The following is an 18,619-nucleotide window of genomic DNA, read 5'->3' on the forward strand; positions in this document are numbered from 1 at the left end:
TCCGATCTTAAAAATTCCTCTTCAATTTTCTTGTTTCTCTTCTTCATCTTTCCCTCATTAATTGCATTCCTACACTTGATCATCTTTTAAAGATTTTGGATATGCAGACACATTTCCCATTATGTGTTTGTAAATTCCTCCGGACATAACTTTCCCACACAAAGTACATTTGACTTTGTCCAAGTTCTTCGCATCAATTAACAAGCGGCACCGGCACAACAAGCGGGGCGATTTCGTGTGCGTCAGAAGTAGGAAACACGTGTGCGTCATCAAGACTTACATAGAAATGAAGGCAATTGGCGAGAGAATAGTAGCAGGGGGCGGTGGGGAGGCAACGAAGCGACCGAGAGGCAGCAACGTGAAAGGGAAGCGACCACTAAGATCGAATCAATGAAAAATCGTGGCGGAAGGAAAGGCGGTGGCGAAATCACGAAAGAAATGGAATCGCGACAGGAAGAGGAATTTTTAGGGTTTTATTAAAATTCAATATAACAGTTTTAATTAAAACCGTTATATTAAAATAAAATAAAAAATTATAATTATAAACAGTGTTATATGGATTATATGAGTGATATAATTTTTTTATAAATTATATATAAATTATAATTATTTATTTTATAAATTAACTATTAATTAACTAATGTAATTATCATATAAAATTTATATTTTTATTTAAAATAAAAAAAATCACCTAGATCGAATAGGTCGCCTATTTAACGACTAGGACTGCACATAAACAATACCGCCTACTTTGGCCAAATAGATGGTTTTTGTTTCGGTTAGGGGCCGCTTAGCGCCTAGGTGGCCGCCTAGGCCGAAATCTGCAACATTGGTCCCTTGATGTAAAGAGTATAAGTATTCTTCCGTCCATCGTGGATGACGTTGTGACCTGACTGTCGAGGTCGGCCAACAGTACATGATATGCGTCCATGGCTACCACATAACACCAATAACTATCATACTATTTGCTACCAATTGAAAAATATACGAAACATTGCCTATCTACTGTTACCTCGTTGTCTTTATTCAGCCAAGACAACTTTAGGGTGACGGTCCATCTTCAGTTGTAATTTTTGAACAACCTTCTTCGATACTATGTTCTTACAACTGTCGTTATCAATGATCATCTTGTAGATTTTATCCGTGAAGGGGCAGGTGGTATAAAACAAGGATATAAATTTCATTCCATGTCGGACGGACCGGCGAAACTTACCGTTCCGCCTGCACACCGAAATCAGCATCAACATTCAGAAGGTTTCGATGTCCACGACCGACCTCAGAGGTGTCGCGCGAGCTCTTCGGCCACGGAGGAGGTGTCGCTTGAGCCCCGCAGCTATAGCGAACTCATTGCATGAGCCCCTCGGTCGTGGCAGACTTGTCACGCAAGCACCGCGGCAGCAGACTTGTCACGTGAGCCCTGCAGCCGCAGTGGAGTTATCGTGCGAGCCCTGCGGCAGTGGCGAGGTGGCAAGGCAGAGGCGGCAAAATCACGAGAATGAGGAAAAGTTATGTTTAATAAAATATTTTAATTAAAATCATTATATTATATATAAACTATATAATTTCTAATTAATTATTATAGTTATATATTATCTAAATTAATAATTAATTAAATAAACTGTTAATTAATTAATATAATTATAATGTATATTTTTATTAAAAATATAAAAAAATTAAAATAAAAAATAGATAATTTATATAATATATAGTTATATCATTTAAAATAATTTTAAAAATAAACTTTAAATTTTTTAATAAATTAAAAATAGATTAAATTTTATAAAAATATTTAAAATAATTTTAAAATTGTATAAATAATTCTAAAAAAATAATTGTTAATTTTTTAAATAAATATATAATTTCTTTTTAAATAAATTTGATTTTAGAATTCAATATAAGCTATATATATATATATTTTAGAATATTTATGAACTATAATTATATAATTATTATGGATAATAATTTTTTGATCTTATAAGTAAGATTTGGAACCATGAATATTAGCATATTCAGCACTGCATTTTAGATTCTTGGTTCTTGATTGTAATACATATTTGTTGATATGTATAATATGTCTAGAAAATACTTTAGATTATTTATTCTTTATTTTAGAAGTTTTAAGGAATGTATATTGTCAAGTTACATAAAATTAATACAACAACAACCCAGCCCCCCCTCCCCCCCTCTCTCTCTATATATATATATCGAAACCCTATCGGTACGACACTATACGATGTTGAAATCGTAGCGTTCCGGTCTAGAACCAAAACCTTGGCACGAATCAAGATTTTAAACCTTGGTATAAAAAATATTGGTTCTCAACCATTTATCCCCCGATTCGTCTTTGGGAGTCGGCTGACTCTTGCTCACGACCAAAGTCTCATGGCCATCACTGTATAGCATGTCGTCAGTTTCATACATTGGCTGATATACTATCATGTCTTCCTCGATTAGTAAAGTTTTGCCCTTCGAATTAGCAGGAGCAGATTTCCTGTATTGGTTCACCCTATGTCCTTGTTCGCCACATTGATAACATTTGATAGGGGTCTTAGAGTAAACTTGGTTGCTGTCGTGGCTGTTTTTGTGAAGGGCAAGAATTTTGAGAGTGAATTGTCCGATTATTTTGGTCGCTTCTCCCCACTGGTTTCGATTCTGCTGCTTTTCGGCCGTAAGTGCACATTGGTAGGCCTCTGAAACCGTCAAGAACGAATGAAGGCTAAGGATATCTTGCAAGGCCCGACACAATCCCCTTAAGTACCGTGTCACCTTCTCCTATGTCTCAGACAAGTTGTTTCGGGCAATCAACTAAAAAAAAATCGTCTGTATATTCATCGACCTATCTCACGCCCTGTCTTATCGAGTGGAGTCGCTAGAACAGAGTTTGGGTGTAGCCGAAAGGAAGTGTTCCCTCATCTTCTTCATCTTCTCCCCGTCAATAATTTGGGATTTTTCCTATTTGTCTCGTGAGCGCCGCATTTGTTCCCACCACGGCGATGCTCAATTAACTTCACCTTCATCCGATCTAGAACTTGTTTATAGTCGAAGATCCGCTCCACTTCGTTTATCTAATCGACGAAGCCCTCTACTTGCAACATACCAGAATATTGGGTACTTCAACTTGAAAATCGAGGTCTCCATAGGGCTCCTCCTGACCATGACACTCATTGTATGTAGCTTGTTCGTGATAAGGATTCTGGAAGGAAGACTCAAATCCATAATCCGAGAGCCCATGAGCCTCAATAATTTGTGCCTCCTCAGCAAAACGCTGGGTTAAGTCTGCGACTTGCCTATGTGAATTCTCCATCGCCATTATGTCATGAATGCTACAATCACGATGTGAGGTTTCCTTAGCCAAAAACTATATGTTGTTGCAACCGCGAGCATGACCACGATGACTTTTCATTGGATCTAATGATGACCTTTGCTCTGATACCAATTGACGCCGGACATGATAATGATTATCCTGCGGGTTGACAAGAAGGGGGAATTGAGAAGAAGACAAAAAGAGAACTTGAAGAAAACAAGGATAAAATATGTTGTTTGTTAAAAAAAGGAATATTTATTAATAATTGAGGGATGGTCCCTCATACAACTAGATAGGTGTTTATATAAACTCTAGACCCTAGGAGAAAGAAAGGAAAGAAATCACAATATATAGACTTGAATTTTAATCTTGTAGAAACTGAAAAGAGATTTTTCCAGAAAAGGAAATATTTTGATAGAAATTAAAATTAATAAAGCATGATGTTGTTATAGACTAACTATGACCCATAATTATCGGGAATACCAAAAATATCCTAAATACCATAAAAACGAAAATTACTAAAATTAGTAATAAAATCTTCGACGACTCGGATGAGGGCTTAAATGGTGAAATTTGGGCCCGAAAATTGACGGTTACGGATACCCCGATATTAGAGGTAGATTTTCAAATTCTACACACATGACCACCATAGCCTGATTCCGAATTCCGAGTCAAAAGTTATGATTATTTGAAGTTTAAGGGATCATGTTGGATTGATCCTGCATCAGATTGGCAGTTGAATTCAAATTTATTGTAACAGACCATGACAATACTTGACATGTTTCCGTTGTGATAAATAATGTAGAGATGAATTTCGATGAGTTCTATTTTGCAATCTCCTTACCTCATCTACACTGATGATTTGTTGCAGAGTGTGATTAGTTGGTTTCTTCATGATCTGTATCATGATCATTGGGAGACAGTTTAGTTTTCAATCATGATCACCGGGAGGCAGCTTTAAGAATTCTACTCTACCTGAACAAAGTGCTATAAAAGTCTTCTACATCGTGATCGTATATTCAGATTCTATAATGCACAGATATAGTTTAGTTTAGTTCTCCTACATAAGTAATCTACTTAAACTATTATGGTCTTCTAGGAGGTAATGTGGAAGAGCAAAAAAGAAAATGCCAACAAAGCAGAATACATGGCTATCTCTCTTATGACATGTGAGCTTCTTTAGCTCAAACAATTGCTGACCAAGTTCACCTACATTTGTTGTGAATGTGATTTGTCAGTTTCTTCATGATCTGTCATTATGAGGCAGGTATAAGGATTCTGCAATACCTCAAGAAAGTGCTCATAAAGAGGTTCCTAGCATATGATCATGACCATCTTCTAATTCTAGGATACATAGATGTAGTTTGGCAAGTTCTCCTGTATAGGCAAACCACATTGAAATATTGTGCTCTTCCAGGAGGAAATATAATATCTTATGAAAGCAAAAAACAAACCGTAGTAACCAAGTCAAATCCCAACAAGGTAGAATATGCGGCTATGCTGCTCATGACATGTGAGCGTCTCGTGCACAAACAGTTGATGGCTAAATTGAGTAATGCTCCTACTGAATCAATGAAGTATTGCTGATAATCAAACTGCCATGCACATTGCTTCAAATTCAATCTTTCACAAGAAGACAAAGTACAGAGATCGCATATCACATTGTTAGCATATTTACCAAGTCTTCAACAGATTCTAAATTTGAATATGTTTGTGATAAATTTTGCGGTTTTATGATGCTTTTGAACCAATTGAGCGGAAGTATTGATGGCCTATTCATAAATATAAGTACCAAGCTTGATGTGTGTGTGTCAACACTCCAATCTCTCAAATCTTCCAATAATATCAGCAATATCCATCCTCGGCTTGCTTGCTATTTATAGGCATGTTGGACTTTGTCTTGGCTTCATAACATGGATCATTTGAAACCCATACTAGTTTACCAATTCACTAGATCGAAGTGCGCTGAAGCCTATACTACAAAAGACCTACCCTCCACCACTCGGCTTAACCTCGATCACAGGAGGCATTAGGTATCCTTCACTGCATACTGATCAATAATATGAAATACATTGTAGCAATGGCGATTACGTTCACTCTAGGCGCCCCCCATCTTCAGGTTATGTAAAGGGATGTAAATCACGGGGGCAGCTTATAGCCGACCGCCAAGTTCGCTAGAGGTGGGCGAGGTTTTTTTCCCGAGGGCACGCGTCTATCGGGAATTGATCTCTTGCTCTGTTGTAGCAAGTCTGCCACCCTTTAACCAACTGAGCATCCCGTGGGGGCTCAATAATATGAAATACAGTTAGGGTAGCTTAAGTGCAATGATATTTTATCATGTTTCTTTTTTCTCTCCTGACATTTTTTTCATGAAAATCAGTTTTGGTAATGTTCCAAGGACCTAGTGCTCTTTTGCCTTAATATCTACATGTGTTGTTCTAACAATAGTTTACCTCAACTTGATGCACCTTGCAGCTCCCTGTTCTTGTGTAGTCCTAGTAGTTTGTTATGAACTAATTTAATGTATGTAAGTAGGTGAGACCAAGAAAAAAGCTTCCAAAAAGTGTTCTATTTGAAAGAGTCAAGTTGTTAGATGAACAAGAGGGACATAATGTGTTTGGCGGTTTCAGGCCAGTGGCAAAGGCGTCAGAATTGTAAGTTTATATCTTTGTTCGTATTTACTGATTTCTTCCCTCATGTATTGCCTGAAACCATTTACACAATACACATTATTTTTACATCTAACAATGAACTATAAATATTTTCAGAAAACTATATATTTTCAGTCTTAGTAAAATATGCTATGCCTTTTTTTTTTCATTTTGCTTTGCCTTAAGAATATTATGTGAAATTTCTATTGTCTTCAATTTAGGGAAAAAGCACATAGAGCAAAAAAGTCTCTTCAACGAAGAGCAATTTTGAAAGAAGAAAAGAAAGCAGCAGCACTGGCTGCTGGATTGGATTGGCAAAGTGATTCAGAGGATGAAACTCTGGTAAATTGGTTATACATGTCACTCTATTTTCGTCACATGATCTTGTGTCTTCCATTTAAGGAGTTTTGCTACTTTAGTGATCAAATTGAATGACATTGTTTTGTAGCCGAAGGTAAAACAAGAACCACCGCTGCCAGACTTTCTAAATGAGCAAGATCATCTTCAGTTTACTTTACATGTTAGTACTTTTATTCCCAATGTTCTTTGCCTTTTCTTCATGGTATATTTTATATGCACATCATTATACTGGAAAAATATATAAATGTGCAGTCTACAACATAGGATGGCCAAATTCCCTATTTCTATGGGCTATAGATTATTTTCCGCATACAAGTTCTAAGTTTGATGGTGGTGAAATGTTGGCATATTCTAATGTTATCTCATATTTTACATCTCTTAGGCACATAGACTCGCCTTTAAACCTCATTTGGTGAATATTACTGATATTTTTAAGGAAATTATGAGCTACGATAGTTGTAGTATACTGTATGTGTAGAATCTATTTCACCATGCCACAATCTCTTTATTTCATGACATCCACGTTGTGTCCAAAGGTGGAAAAACTTTCTTCAACTTTGGTAACAAATTAAGATATCTTAAGAGTTCGTGTGGCAAAGTTATTAGTTTTTATCACAACCCTATCCTGAGTAGTGAATTTTTACACATCTACTTAATTGACATCAACTACTTGCTAAACATACTTAACCCCAAGTTGATCACAGTATATTCATCAGGCCTTTTAACCTCCGTCCATCACCCAATAGTCTCCACTATGAAATTAAATTTGTGTGATGCATCTCTTTTACTTAAGATTGATGTTCCACTTAAGATTTATGCACTCATCTAGGCTCAAATTTCCTAATTTATGATGTGTGGTCTAATAGAGGATGACCGGATTTAAGGATAGAACTGACTAACTACTTGCTACTGATCCAAAATTGTTAAACACACGATCACTAAGAATGGTGAGGACACCTCAGACAGACTCCAATTATCAAAATCCAAGTTAATGGCCGTAGACTGATCCAGGCCTTTTTAAATGCATTAATTCACGACCTCCAAATTTATTGGAACATTCCAATAGTTTGCAAGACTGGATGTTTACAATCATTAACTTCAGCAAAAGTAATTTAACCAAGTTATTCTCGCCTTATCTAAATACTGTATTCTTTCTTTGGGGCATGCGATGATTGCTTCAAATTTCTTCGTAGTTTGTTGAAATAAGAAATGGTTTATGTGGTGGCTAATCTGTAGGCCATACCCATCGAATAATACATTTTGTCCAGTATTCTAGCTTGGTTGACACTGGTTCAAAATTAAGCTCTGCTATTATTGGTCAATTGGCAATGTTGTTGATGCCACTCGATTGATTAGATCATTTGAAGCAAGCAGGCAAACTACTTGAAGCAAGCAGGCAAACTAAATAATTCGCTCGTGGCAATGGGTGGTTTGAAATACCAAAAAAGTTTGAGCAATATTCTTGATCTTTCGATAAATTTTTATTATACAGAGACGTATGTATTGCATATTATGGATAAATAGAGATGGGCCAGAAGACAACAATTAGTCAATATGCCTATTTTATATAAAATTTATTCAGTAAATTCCCATAGAAAATCATAGCGTGCAGATTAAGACATGTACACAGATTGCTATCATTTATTGCTAACAGCCCCGCTGGGTTTTACCCACCCATCCACTTTGTTTTATTCATACTTCCAAATTTCATCTTGTTTCCTATATACACTATTTTGTGTCTTCTGTAGACTTGCCTCATTACTGTCATATAGTTGGTGATCCTTTTCATCTCTTGGGCCATGCCAAATAACATCATGGATTTTGACCTTGATATTTTCATCCTCTGTATTAAATTCATTAAATTTTACATCATCAATTGTTTAGTTTAAAATGATTTTCCTGTATTAGGCAAAGCTGCAACACTAGATTGAGGGACGCATTGTAGGATATTATGTCAGTAAACTGTTCTGGTTTACATAAAAGTGATGGAAAAGAACATGCAAGATCACAATTGTTCTCTTGTTGATTGCTGCTCCTTCACCCGTGTGACTCTTTGTTTCCTACATATACTATGTTTTCATGTACAATTCAACTATAAATATTTGTAAGCTTAACCAATACGACTAATGGAATATTTTTTTATTCGGTTGAGAGTTCTTTTGACTTTTCTAACAGTTATTTTCAACTGCAACTTGATTTGCTTTATTCTTTGTCAACATTTGTAGCTCTGCAAAGCATTGGTTTCTGTGCGACGATATTCAGAAGCATTAGAGCTTATCAATTACACTTTGAAATTAGAGTACAACACAATTTCTGATGAAAAAAGAGAGGAATTTCGATCATTGGGTGCACGTAATAATTACATTTGTATTGCCATATTTAGTTTTGTTCTTTCATGATTTGTAAGTTTAGACTTGCTTAAATCATTCTGTGTTTATTTCTCTCTCGTATCCAGACATAGCATATAGCACAAGAGATCCAAAACATGGGTATGATTATGTAAGGTACATAGTTCAACAGCATCCCCACAGTGTAGCTGCTTGGAATTGCTATAATAAGGTTATTTCAAGGTAACTATTTGGTCTATGCATTAAGATAATGTGTTCTGCTGGTAAACTAAAGTTTTCCCTTGCTTTTCTAGATTTGATTCTCATTTCGCAAGACATACTAAATTTCTTCTCCATATGAGAGTGGAACAAAAGGATTGTGTAATGCCAATGGTTATCCATGGCAATCAATTTACTATGATCAGCCAACACCAGGCAGCTGCTGCAGAATATTTGGAAGCTTATAAAGTTCAGCCAGAAAGTCCTTTGATCAATTTATGTGCCGGTAGGTATCTGTTGGCTGATTTATTTATTTTCCCATATCAACACTCAGATTGTTCTATGCCATCTTATTGTTTATTTTTCTGCAGGCACAGCTTTGATTAACTTAGCACTGGGTTTTAGGCTCCAGAAAAAACATGATTGTATAGCTCAAGGCTTTGCATTCCTTTACAACTATCTGGATATCAGCAACGATAGCCAGGTTTTGTTTAAAAAATTAATGTGTTTTTGCCAAGTAATATTTTTATATAATGATTATGCCAAACAGAAGATGACCATCAAAATCTAGCATTATCGATAAGAAAATGATTGTAATACTGGAAGGCAACTTTCATGCATTCTGCTTTTAGAAGATAAATTTCATTTACACCGACCCAATGCATTTCAATTAACTGTCTTTCATCGATCCAGCTCATCAAACCGATATAAATATTTCATTAACATATGACCTCTGTAAGTCAATACTAAACTTTTAGGTGTTCATATTTCCTACATATTGGTAATTCAACTCATCAAACTAATATAGATATTCATTAATGTTTGGCCCTTATAAGTCGATACTAAATTATCGTATGTTCTTGAGTTAAGCGACTGCAATGCATTCTTTCTATATATATGGTTAGGCAAAGCAGGAAACATGACACTTTGGTTAACGTTTCAGGAAGCCTTGTATAACGTAGCTCGAGCATATCACCATGTTGGCCTTGTCACACTGGCTGCTTCATATTATGAAAAGGTGCTTGCAATGCATGTGAAAGATTATCCCTTCCCTAAACTTCCATACGAAGATTCAAACCTTGCAGCAAATAAGAAGCCAGGCCATTGCAATCTTCACAGAGAAGCAGCCTATAATTTGCATTTGCTTTACAAGAAGAGCGGGGCTAAGGATCTTGCTCGACAGGTCCTAAAACGTTATTGCACACTTTGACAAATAGATGTATCGAGATGAATAGAGGTATAGTTTATTAGTCGTCTTATGTATTGTTTTGGCTAATATTTATTTCATGCTTGTAAATTGCACCAGTTTCGTTCTGTCTTTCGGTTATATTCTGCATAATCTATCTTGTAGGTGCCATTCCTCCTCAGTATTATGTACCTATCTGACTATCTGATGTTCTTGCTGAGTATTTCTTCTTGTTATCGTGGTACCTACAACACTGATCATTGTAATATCATATGTGCGGTGTTCGTGCCAAGTAATTCATCTTATAGATTGGTGTCGATGTCGCCACATCATTGCTTATTAGATTTATGTCATACATGGCTCCACCGGGGTCATGCTTTCTCTGCGAATGGACCAGTCGATACTCCAAGCATGAGTCAGGTAGACTAACTCCAATACAAAGCCTTTCTTCCTCTTTCATTTTTATTCTCCTAGCAAAGTAGACAAAAACACTACTTTTCTCAGCTGACAGAGGCAACGGCATTTAATTCAGAGCTGACTAGTTGCACCAGCACGATGGTCAGTCACCTGCTACATTCAATTTTTGTTCTTGAAGGAAGTAAAACAACGGAAGTTTCTTGTTGCCAGTTGCTGAAAAAATGAGACCTTTGTAAAGCATTCTCAAACCATGCTTTCATATTTGTTCTTTTCCTCCCAACTTCCTTAGTTTTGACCTTGCACCAAGAGACCTGAAAAATATGCACAGAAATGGACAAACTAACACTCAACAACATGCGATTCAAAGTATTTTGTAAGGGAAACCCTTAATGATTAGAATATAAAAACAAGTCACTGTTTCGTCATTGATTGTAGTAGTCAATTAATGGTTACGGTACTATTGTAAATGGTTGTTATACTATTGTAGTAAAATTTCGAAAACATTGTAGGTATTTTATTAAATTTAAATAATTTTGAATAAGTTAGGATATAAAAGTGTTTATGTATAAATTTTTTGATCGAAATAAATTGATTTTATTTTCACTCAGTGTATAACACTTAAAATAAAATTATTTTTACATGAACTACCTTTTTATTTTTATTTTTATTTTTATTTTTTTGAAAAAGCACCTGTTTAAGGATTCTAATAATTAGGGTGGTGATTTTGATTTTTGTATCGTCCAAGTAGGGCTGTAAATTAGTTAAGTTGTGTCGAATTTTGTTAGTGTTGAAGTTTATTTTTAGGGTAATCGAGTGAATCCATTGGTTATTAAGTTTGATAATATAAGTTTGTTAGTTCATTTTAAAAATAATTTTGTTTATTTATCATGTTGATAAGAGTTTTATTAATGAACATGATTTAAATATTATTAGTAAATATTATATATGAACAGTTGATAATTTCTATTCATGAATATAAACGAGTGAACAGAGTTTCATTCTTCATTGTTACCCTACTCATCTTATGGTCTTCACCTTATGTGCACTATATATTTATTTTTTTTAAACTTAAGGTTTCAAATTTAGGGTTTTGATTCTAGTATTTAAGCTAAAGAAATTTTAAAAAAAATACACAAGGTGCTCACAAGTGTATAGGATGTCATATATATATATATAGACGGTCACGTGGCCGCCTCCCCTCCCCTAGCGCAGATGTTGTCATACACAGCCTGAGGGGTGCAACACATCAACCTTGTATATATATAAGATAAAGCTACGTTGCACATCAAAATATCTGTGTATATATACACACAACCATTCGGTGAGTGACACTGGATGACGTAGAGTGATTTCATGCACCCGGACCACTCTCGGGCAGCCCAAGTAGTCGAAATCTGCTCAGGGTGCCCAAGAGTGGTCCAGGCGCCCAGAATCACTGAGTCACCCATGCGTCGCTTACTGAACGAGTATGCAGGGTAACAATTATCACTCTCTCTTCTCTTTCTCTCTCTCCCCCCCCCTCCTCTCTCTCTATATAATTATATCTTGCACAACTTACCCTGCACAACGGTGGGCGATAACGCATGATCTGATGCAATCAAAACTCTTTTTTTTTTATTTGCTTCTCTTATTTGCATGCAGTACTTTTCTCACTCCTACATGCAACGTTGGTGTTGATCTTTAAAGACTAACACCATCATTGTGTTGGGATATGTCCGATGCGGTGTGCTAAAAACATATTTCATAAGCATGTAGAGCGGAAAACTTAATAAAAAATAAAATAATTTATTGCATCACACATACCATATGCATGCAAGATACAATCTCGCAGACAAGATCATAAAACAAAACGAAATCGAATAACAATTATTTTAGGTATAATTTACGGATGACCTATAACGAGAAGGATATTAACCTTTTGCGACATTATCGAACCTTGTCTTTATTTGTATCCACGTCGAGCTCTTCAAAATAACTCTAAGAAAACAAGTTTTGCCTTCAGAAGATACTAGCCATGAGTGAAGGAGAAGGATCAAGAAGAGTATGAAAAAGCAAAAGGAAGATCTTCTTCCTTTGGGTGGCTCACCGCAACAAGAGGTTCTTCTCTTGTTGTGGTCGATGGCAATAGAGAGGGAGAGGGAGAGAGAGAAAGGTATTGGGTTTAGATTTTCAAAACCTAATCAAGCCATTAATGAATTGTCTATTAATTCTCTCTTAACCATATTAATATATAGTCCTCTTTAATGAGTTAGATTAGAAAGCTCAAATTTAACCCATTATACCTTAACCAAAAATTAGTTCATTAACCACTTAGTTTTGTTCACAACTAAATTAAGTTGGCTCATGGTTAAACCAAATTGATTTATGACTAAATCAAATAGGATCAAACTCTTTCATAAGAGATGTGACCCATCTGTACTTCTATTCTGATAAATATTTTTATATTTGTCTTATGTATAGTCCAACCAAACATTTATCTCTTGATCTGAGAATCCTATTCTCTAACTTGTTTTATGTCTTTTAAAGACTCGTAGTGTGTGTGACCCAATAGGTTCCTATTTTATCTTGGTCATCGATAATTAACTACTTAATTATAGAACGATCATGAATGATACCTAGTAGTATATCATGATCCTCAATTAACCGAAAAAATATAGTTGATCTCAGAACTAATTCTGAACTCTTCAGCAACTACAGTGAGTCGTGTCTTGTTCCTTTCACTCGTCTTATACCCACTTGGTTTAGGACATGATCTATATGTCTTCCCTCACTAGGTTGACTATGTCATACCTAGCCCAAGTAATACTTCCTTATTCTACAGATTCAAATTACTCGTACATGTGTACAAGAGTCTCATACTCTTAACATGTGATATTTTGACCAAAGACTTTGAGTAATAATCCTAAGGAGTGACCACAGAGTATATATCTCCTCATACGGAGCGGTGAATCCTCTATAAGCTATCCAAACATCTTCGAGCACTTCAACTTATACTTAATCATCTTGGATCTACAACTCTAAGAGATGTTTGCTTAGGATATCAAAGTATAAATCTCCATGACCAAAATGACTTGTATACCTCAAGCCGAAGGAAACTTGCACTCGAGCTGCAGTATGAACTTCACAGATATATCTATATATGTAGAGAACCATATGAAGTCTTATAGCAAGTCACTCCAATGAACTAGTTATCATAACTAGCATCCATGTTTAACTCTCGACATCCCAATATCTCCAACTAGTGAGAAATAGTTGCTTGGTCGAACCAAGGAGTATAATCTGTTGGACCGCTGGGGCCAGCTAGAAGGGGGGTTGAATAGCTTGCAAAATTAAAAAGACAACCCTTCTCGACTTTTCAACAGAATAACACTTGCATAAAATAATTGAACAAATAAAACAGAAAAGAAAGAGGCGCACAAGGATTTACTTGGTTACAACCGGGGAGATTGTTAATTCAAGGAGAATATCGCACTAACTATCTCCTTCAGGTGGAGAAGACTCTTACAGCAATGAAGCGCACAAAGAAAGAAGCCAAACTCTAAATGAAAACTTACAAGTGTTGGAAATGAATTGTTTGAGTTGATGAAAAGCTTCTGGACCAAGGCTGTATTTATAGTCTTGGTCGGGGCACCCCGAAGGGGTTCCGGCAATCCTGGGGGGATAAAACTTTATCCCCAACGCAACGGATTGCGCTTGACGTGATCCGGTCAAAAATCAACCTCCGGGCGTCCGAAATGGTTCTGGGCGCCCGGACCACTAAGTTAATCAAGTTGACTTTCTGATTCGGACCTTTTGCTCCAGTGCTGCTCACCTCGATCCGGGTCTTCTGCTCCGGCTCCGCTTGCTTGGATGATCTCTGCCATCCGGAATAGGGCTCACCCGAACCCAACTTCCGGTCTTCTTGAGCAGGCTTCCGCTCCGGCTTCTCGTCCCTCGAAATCGTCGCGTGCTTCCTTCTCGTCCGCCAGCGTACTCATCCGCAGTCTTCGTCCCTCGGTCGCACCCCGTGCCGACCTTCTCTCTAGCTGCGTCTCTTGCTCCCCGAGCAGTCTTCCGCTCCGGCTTCTCGTCCCTCGGAACCATTGCACGCTTCCTTCTCGTCTGCCGGTGTACTCTTCCACAGTGTCTCGTCTCTCGGACGCACCGCGTGCCGTCCTTCTCGCTAGCTGCGTCTTCCGCTCGACTACCTGTGCTCCTAAGCTCCTGCACACTTAGACACAAGGTTAAAAATACACAGGACCTAACTTAACTTGTTGATTACACCAAAACAACCTTGGGGTTCCAACAATCTCTCCCTTTTTGATGTGAGCAACCCAAGTTAAGCTAGGGTAAATAGACATAAAAATAAACTAACTAATTTTACAATAAAGTGCAAAAAGATAGAAAATTTAAATTTTGGTCTACCTCCCCCTAGACTTATACTTTTCCTTCTCCCCCTTTGATCACATAAAAAAATACGGTTCAAAGAAAAACTCTAAGGGAATTTTTTTTTGTAAATTTGAAAAAAAAATTGTAATAATTTTCTAAATAAATTTTAAGTAAGAAAATTTTTCTAAGAAAACTCTAAGTAAGAAAATTTTCTAAGTGAAACTTTTAAGAAAGGGAAAAAAATTCTGACTTAAACAACTTTGCAAATATATTTTTGAAAATTTTTCTAAGTAACTTTTACGTAAAAAAATTCTAAGTAAAAAAAATGTTTAAAAGACTTTTTAAAGCATTATTAAATTTTAACTTTAATACTTTATCAGAAAGTTAATTAAATATTTTATTTCAATATTTTGGCTTCCAGGTCGTGGCGAGGCACTAGGTCTTCTTGGTTATTAGAGCAACAACCACTTCCTTAGACAAAGCTTTATAAAGAAACTCACTGTGTTTAATTTTCTCACTGAAAGCTCTAAATCCGATTAAAATTTAGATTAAGCAAGACTTAAGAATCTAATATAGGTTACAGTTAACTGGATTAACTAAAAAATTTTTAGGGACATATCTTTTTGAAATGTTCCTAATTTGTCCCTTATGATATTTAAAATACCAATTTAAATTGTTAAATTTTCTAACATTGGTATTAGATGAGCATGTGTGGTTTTTCAAATTATCATTTTCTATTTTTAATTTTTCATTTTCTAATTTAATCTTGTCGACTTCTTTTATAGGACAAGATTTAGCTAATATTATTTTTAAATTCTTAATTTCTTTTTATAATTTACAACAGTCTTTAGTTAACAATTTAACAAACTTAAAGAGTTTATCAGGAGGAAGAGATCGTACCTGACTTACTTTGTCGATCTCGTTGTCCGTGTCTCCCCCTGAACTGTTGCTTTCTTCCGACGTAGCTCCCCCTTCATCGATGCTCTCGATGCTCATTTCGGAAGAGCTTGAATCGCAGTCGTCATCTTGATGACTCGCCATCAATGCAAGCCCGGAGAAAGCTTCGACTTCCGATTCGGACGATATATCATCCCACATCGCTTTTAATGTCTTGCGCTTTTGGACAGGCTTCTTGCTTTTATCCTTGTCCTTGTTCTTTAGCTTGGAGCAGTTGTCCTTGACGTGCCCTTCTTCGTCACAGCGGTAGTAGTGGATGGTCCTTTTCTTTTTACCCTGCGGATGGTTATTTTTTTTAGACTTACAAAGATTCTTGAATCGTCTTACTATCATTATCATTTCCTCGTCATCGAGAGAAGAATCTGACTCAGGTTCGTCTCTCGATGCTTTGAGGGCGACGTTGTTCTTGGGCTCCTTTGTACCTGCACATCTGATTCATGCACTTCAAATGTAAAAAATAATTCTTCTAATGTAATTTTTTCTAAATCTTTTGAAATATAAAATACATCTACTAGCGATGCTCATTTTGAATTTCTAGCAAAGGAATTTAATGTGTACCTTAGCGAATCTCGATTACTTAGTGTCTCTCCGAGATTCGAAAATCTGGTGATGATTTTCTTTATTCTTGAGTGCAGATGCGCAATTGTCTCGTCTTCCCCAAGTCGCAGGCTGGTGAGCTGGTTGCGAAGTAAATCTCATTTTGCGAGCTTGGCTTCGGACGTTCCTTCGTGCAGCTCGAGGAACTTCTCCCAGAGTTCCTTCGCGGAGTCGTAGTTGCCGATCCAGTTGACTTCTTATGGTGGAAGAACAGTTAGTAGATGGTACTCAGCTTTGTCGTTTATCACGTAGTTGGTCTGCTCCTTTTTCGTCCAGTGGTATTTTTCCTTACCTTCTAGTGCTGTAAAACCGAATTCCATAATTAACATTAAATCGAAATTAGTCTTAAAAAATACCTGCATTCGCTTTTTCCAGCTAGCGAATTCCCCTTCGAACTTCGGCGAGTAGATACTCGGTCTGGTCATCGTCTTTGCTTCGATTGGCGGTTAGTCCTCCTGTAGCGCCTTGGCTCGGATACCACTTGTTCGACCGTTGGGGCCGGCTAGAAGGGGGGTTGAATAGCCTGCAAAATTAAAAAGACAACCCTTTTCGACTTTTCAACAGAATAACACTTACATAAAATAATTGAACAAATAAAACAGAAAAGAAAGAGGCACACAGGGATTTACTTGGTTACAACTGGGGAGATTGTTAATCCAAGGAGAGTATTACACTAACTATCTCCTTCAGGCGAAAAAGCATCTTACAACAATAAAGTGCATAAAGAAAGAAGCTAAACTCTAAATGAAAGCTTACAAGTGTTGGAAATGAATCGCTTGAGTTGATGAAAAGCTTCTGAACCAATGCTGTATTTATAGCCTTAGTCGGGACGCCTCGAAGGGGTTCCGGGCACCCTGTGAGGATAAAACTTTATCCCCAACCCAACGGATCGCGCTTGACGCGATCCGGTCAAAAATCAACCTCCGAGCGCCCGGACCACTAAGTCAACCAAGTTGACTTTCTGGTCCGGGCCTTCTGCTCCGGTGCTGCTCGCCTCGGTCCGGGTCTTCTGCTCCGGCTTCGCTTGCTTGGGTGATCTCTACCATCCGGGATAGGGATCACCCGAACCCAACTTTCGGTCTTCTCGAGCAGGCTTCCGCTCCGGCTTTTCGTCCCTCGGAATCGTCGCGTGCTTCCTTCTCGTCAGCCAGTGTACTCATCCGTAGTCTTCGCCTCTCGGTTGCACCCTGTGCCGACCTTCTCGCTAGCTGCGTCTCTTGCTCCCCGAGCAGTCTTCCGCTCCGGCTTCTCATCTCTTGGAACCACCGCACGCTTCTTTCTCATCTACCGATGTACTCTTCCGCAGTGCCTCGTCCCTCGGACGCACCGCGTACCGTCCTTCTCGCTAGCTGCGTCTTCCGCTTGACTACTTGTGCTCCTAATCTACTGCACACTTAGACACAAGGTTAAAAACACACAGGACCTAACTTAACTTGTTGATAACATCTTGGGGTTCCAATATAATCCATGTTATTCTTACAGAATTGATGATGTCTAAATGTATCAATTCGACAACTAGGAAAATTTCAATACATTCATAATTACACAAGTAGAGATAATCACAAGTTGTGATCCAATCACAAGTTGTGATCCAATCACAAATTCTCTGATGCTATGAATAGTATTGCGGACATTCAGTAAATGAATTTAAAATTATTTAAATATATAATATATGCTCAAATAATGAATCTATATTTATCAAATAAATAGTAAAATCATAAGGTGATTGACATCTCTCAAAATCTAATACATTGGTATTGGTTTTTAAAGACCAACATCAACACTGGTTTGAAACCAGCACCAGCCAACACCACGTTTGTGCTGGTTTTTAGAGATCAGCACCACCCCACAGGGCATAGCCAGATAGTGGGCGCATAAAATTTCTAGGGTAATGGCCAGAGATCGAATCTCAAGAACTGATGATATGGGGTTTACCCCATCGTGCAATTAACACCTATGTACCTGCATTTACCTCCCTTTATATCTTCGGGGGCGTCACTAGAAGGGCTATTAATGTAGCGGATCTATATTTTTTAAAGACCAGCACTAGCTGGCACTAGTTTCAAACCAACGTTGGTGCTAGTCTTTCAAGACCAACAGCAACGTGGTGCTAGCATGAAACCAGCACTAGATGGTGCTGGCTTGAAAACTAGTACTAGATGGTATTAGTCTTTAAAGACCAACACCAACATGGTGCTGGCTAGTGCTGGTTTCAAACCATCGTTGGTGGTGG

The 18,619-nt window shown here is 37.2% G+C and overlaps 1 protein-coding gene across 1 annotated transcript in view; it reads left to right on the forward strand.

The window, feature by feature from the left end:
- LOC122044277 overlaps window positions 1-10,158 on the forward strand; it is a 44,763-nt gene extending 34,605 nt beyond the window's left edge. The window contains exons 19-26 of the mRNA XM_042604792.1: window positions 5,840-5,958; window positions 6,177-6,297; window positions 6,404-6,475; window positions 8,541-8,667; window positions 8,771-8,885; window positions 8,957-9,147; window positions 9,233-9,345; window positions 9,805-10,158. Of these exons, the coding sequence (XP_042460726.1) occupies window positions 5,840-5,958; window positions 6,177-6,297; window positions 6,404-6,475; window positions 8,541-8,667; window positions 8,771-8,885; window positions 8,957-9,147; window positions 9,233-9,345; window positions 9,805-10,071 (1,125 nt within the window). The 3' untranslated portion in view covers window positions 10,072-10,158. The remainder of the gene's footprint in view (window positions 1-5,839; window positions 5,959-6,176; window positions 6,298-6,403; window positions 6,476-8,540; window positions 8,668-8,770; window positions 8,886-8,956; window positions 9,148-9,232; window positions 9,346-9,804) is intronic.
- Window positions 10,159-18,619: the final 8,461 nt, after the last annotated feature.

This window comes from Zingiber officinale, chromosome 2A (assembly GCF_018446385.1).
Source record: "Zingiber officinale cultivar Zhangliang chromosome 2A, Zo_v1.1, whole genome shotgun sequence".
In the NCBI taxonomy this organism is placed as follows: Eukaryota; Viridiplantae; Streptophyta; class Magnoliopsida; order Zingiberales; family Zingiberaceae; genus Zingiber; species Zingiber officinale.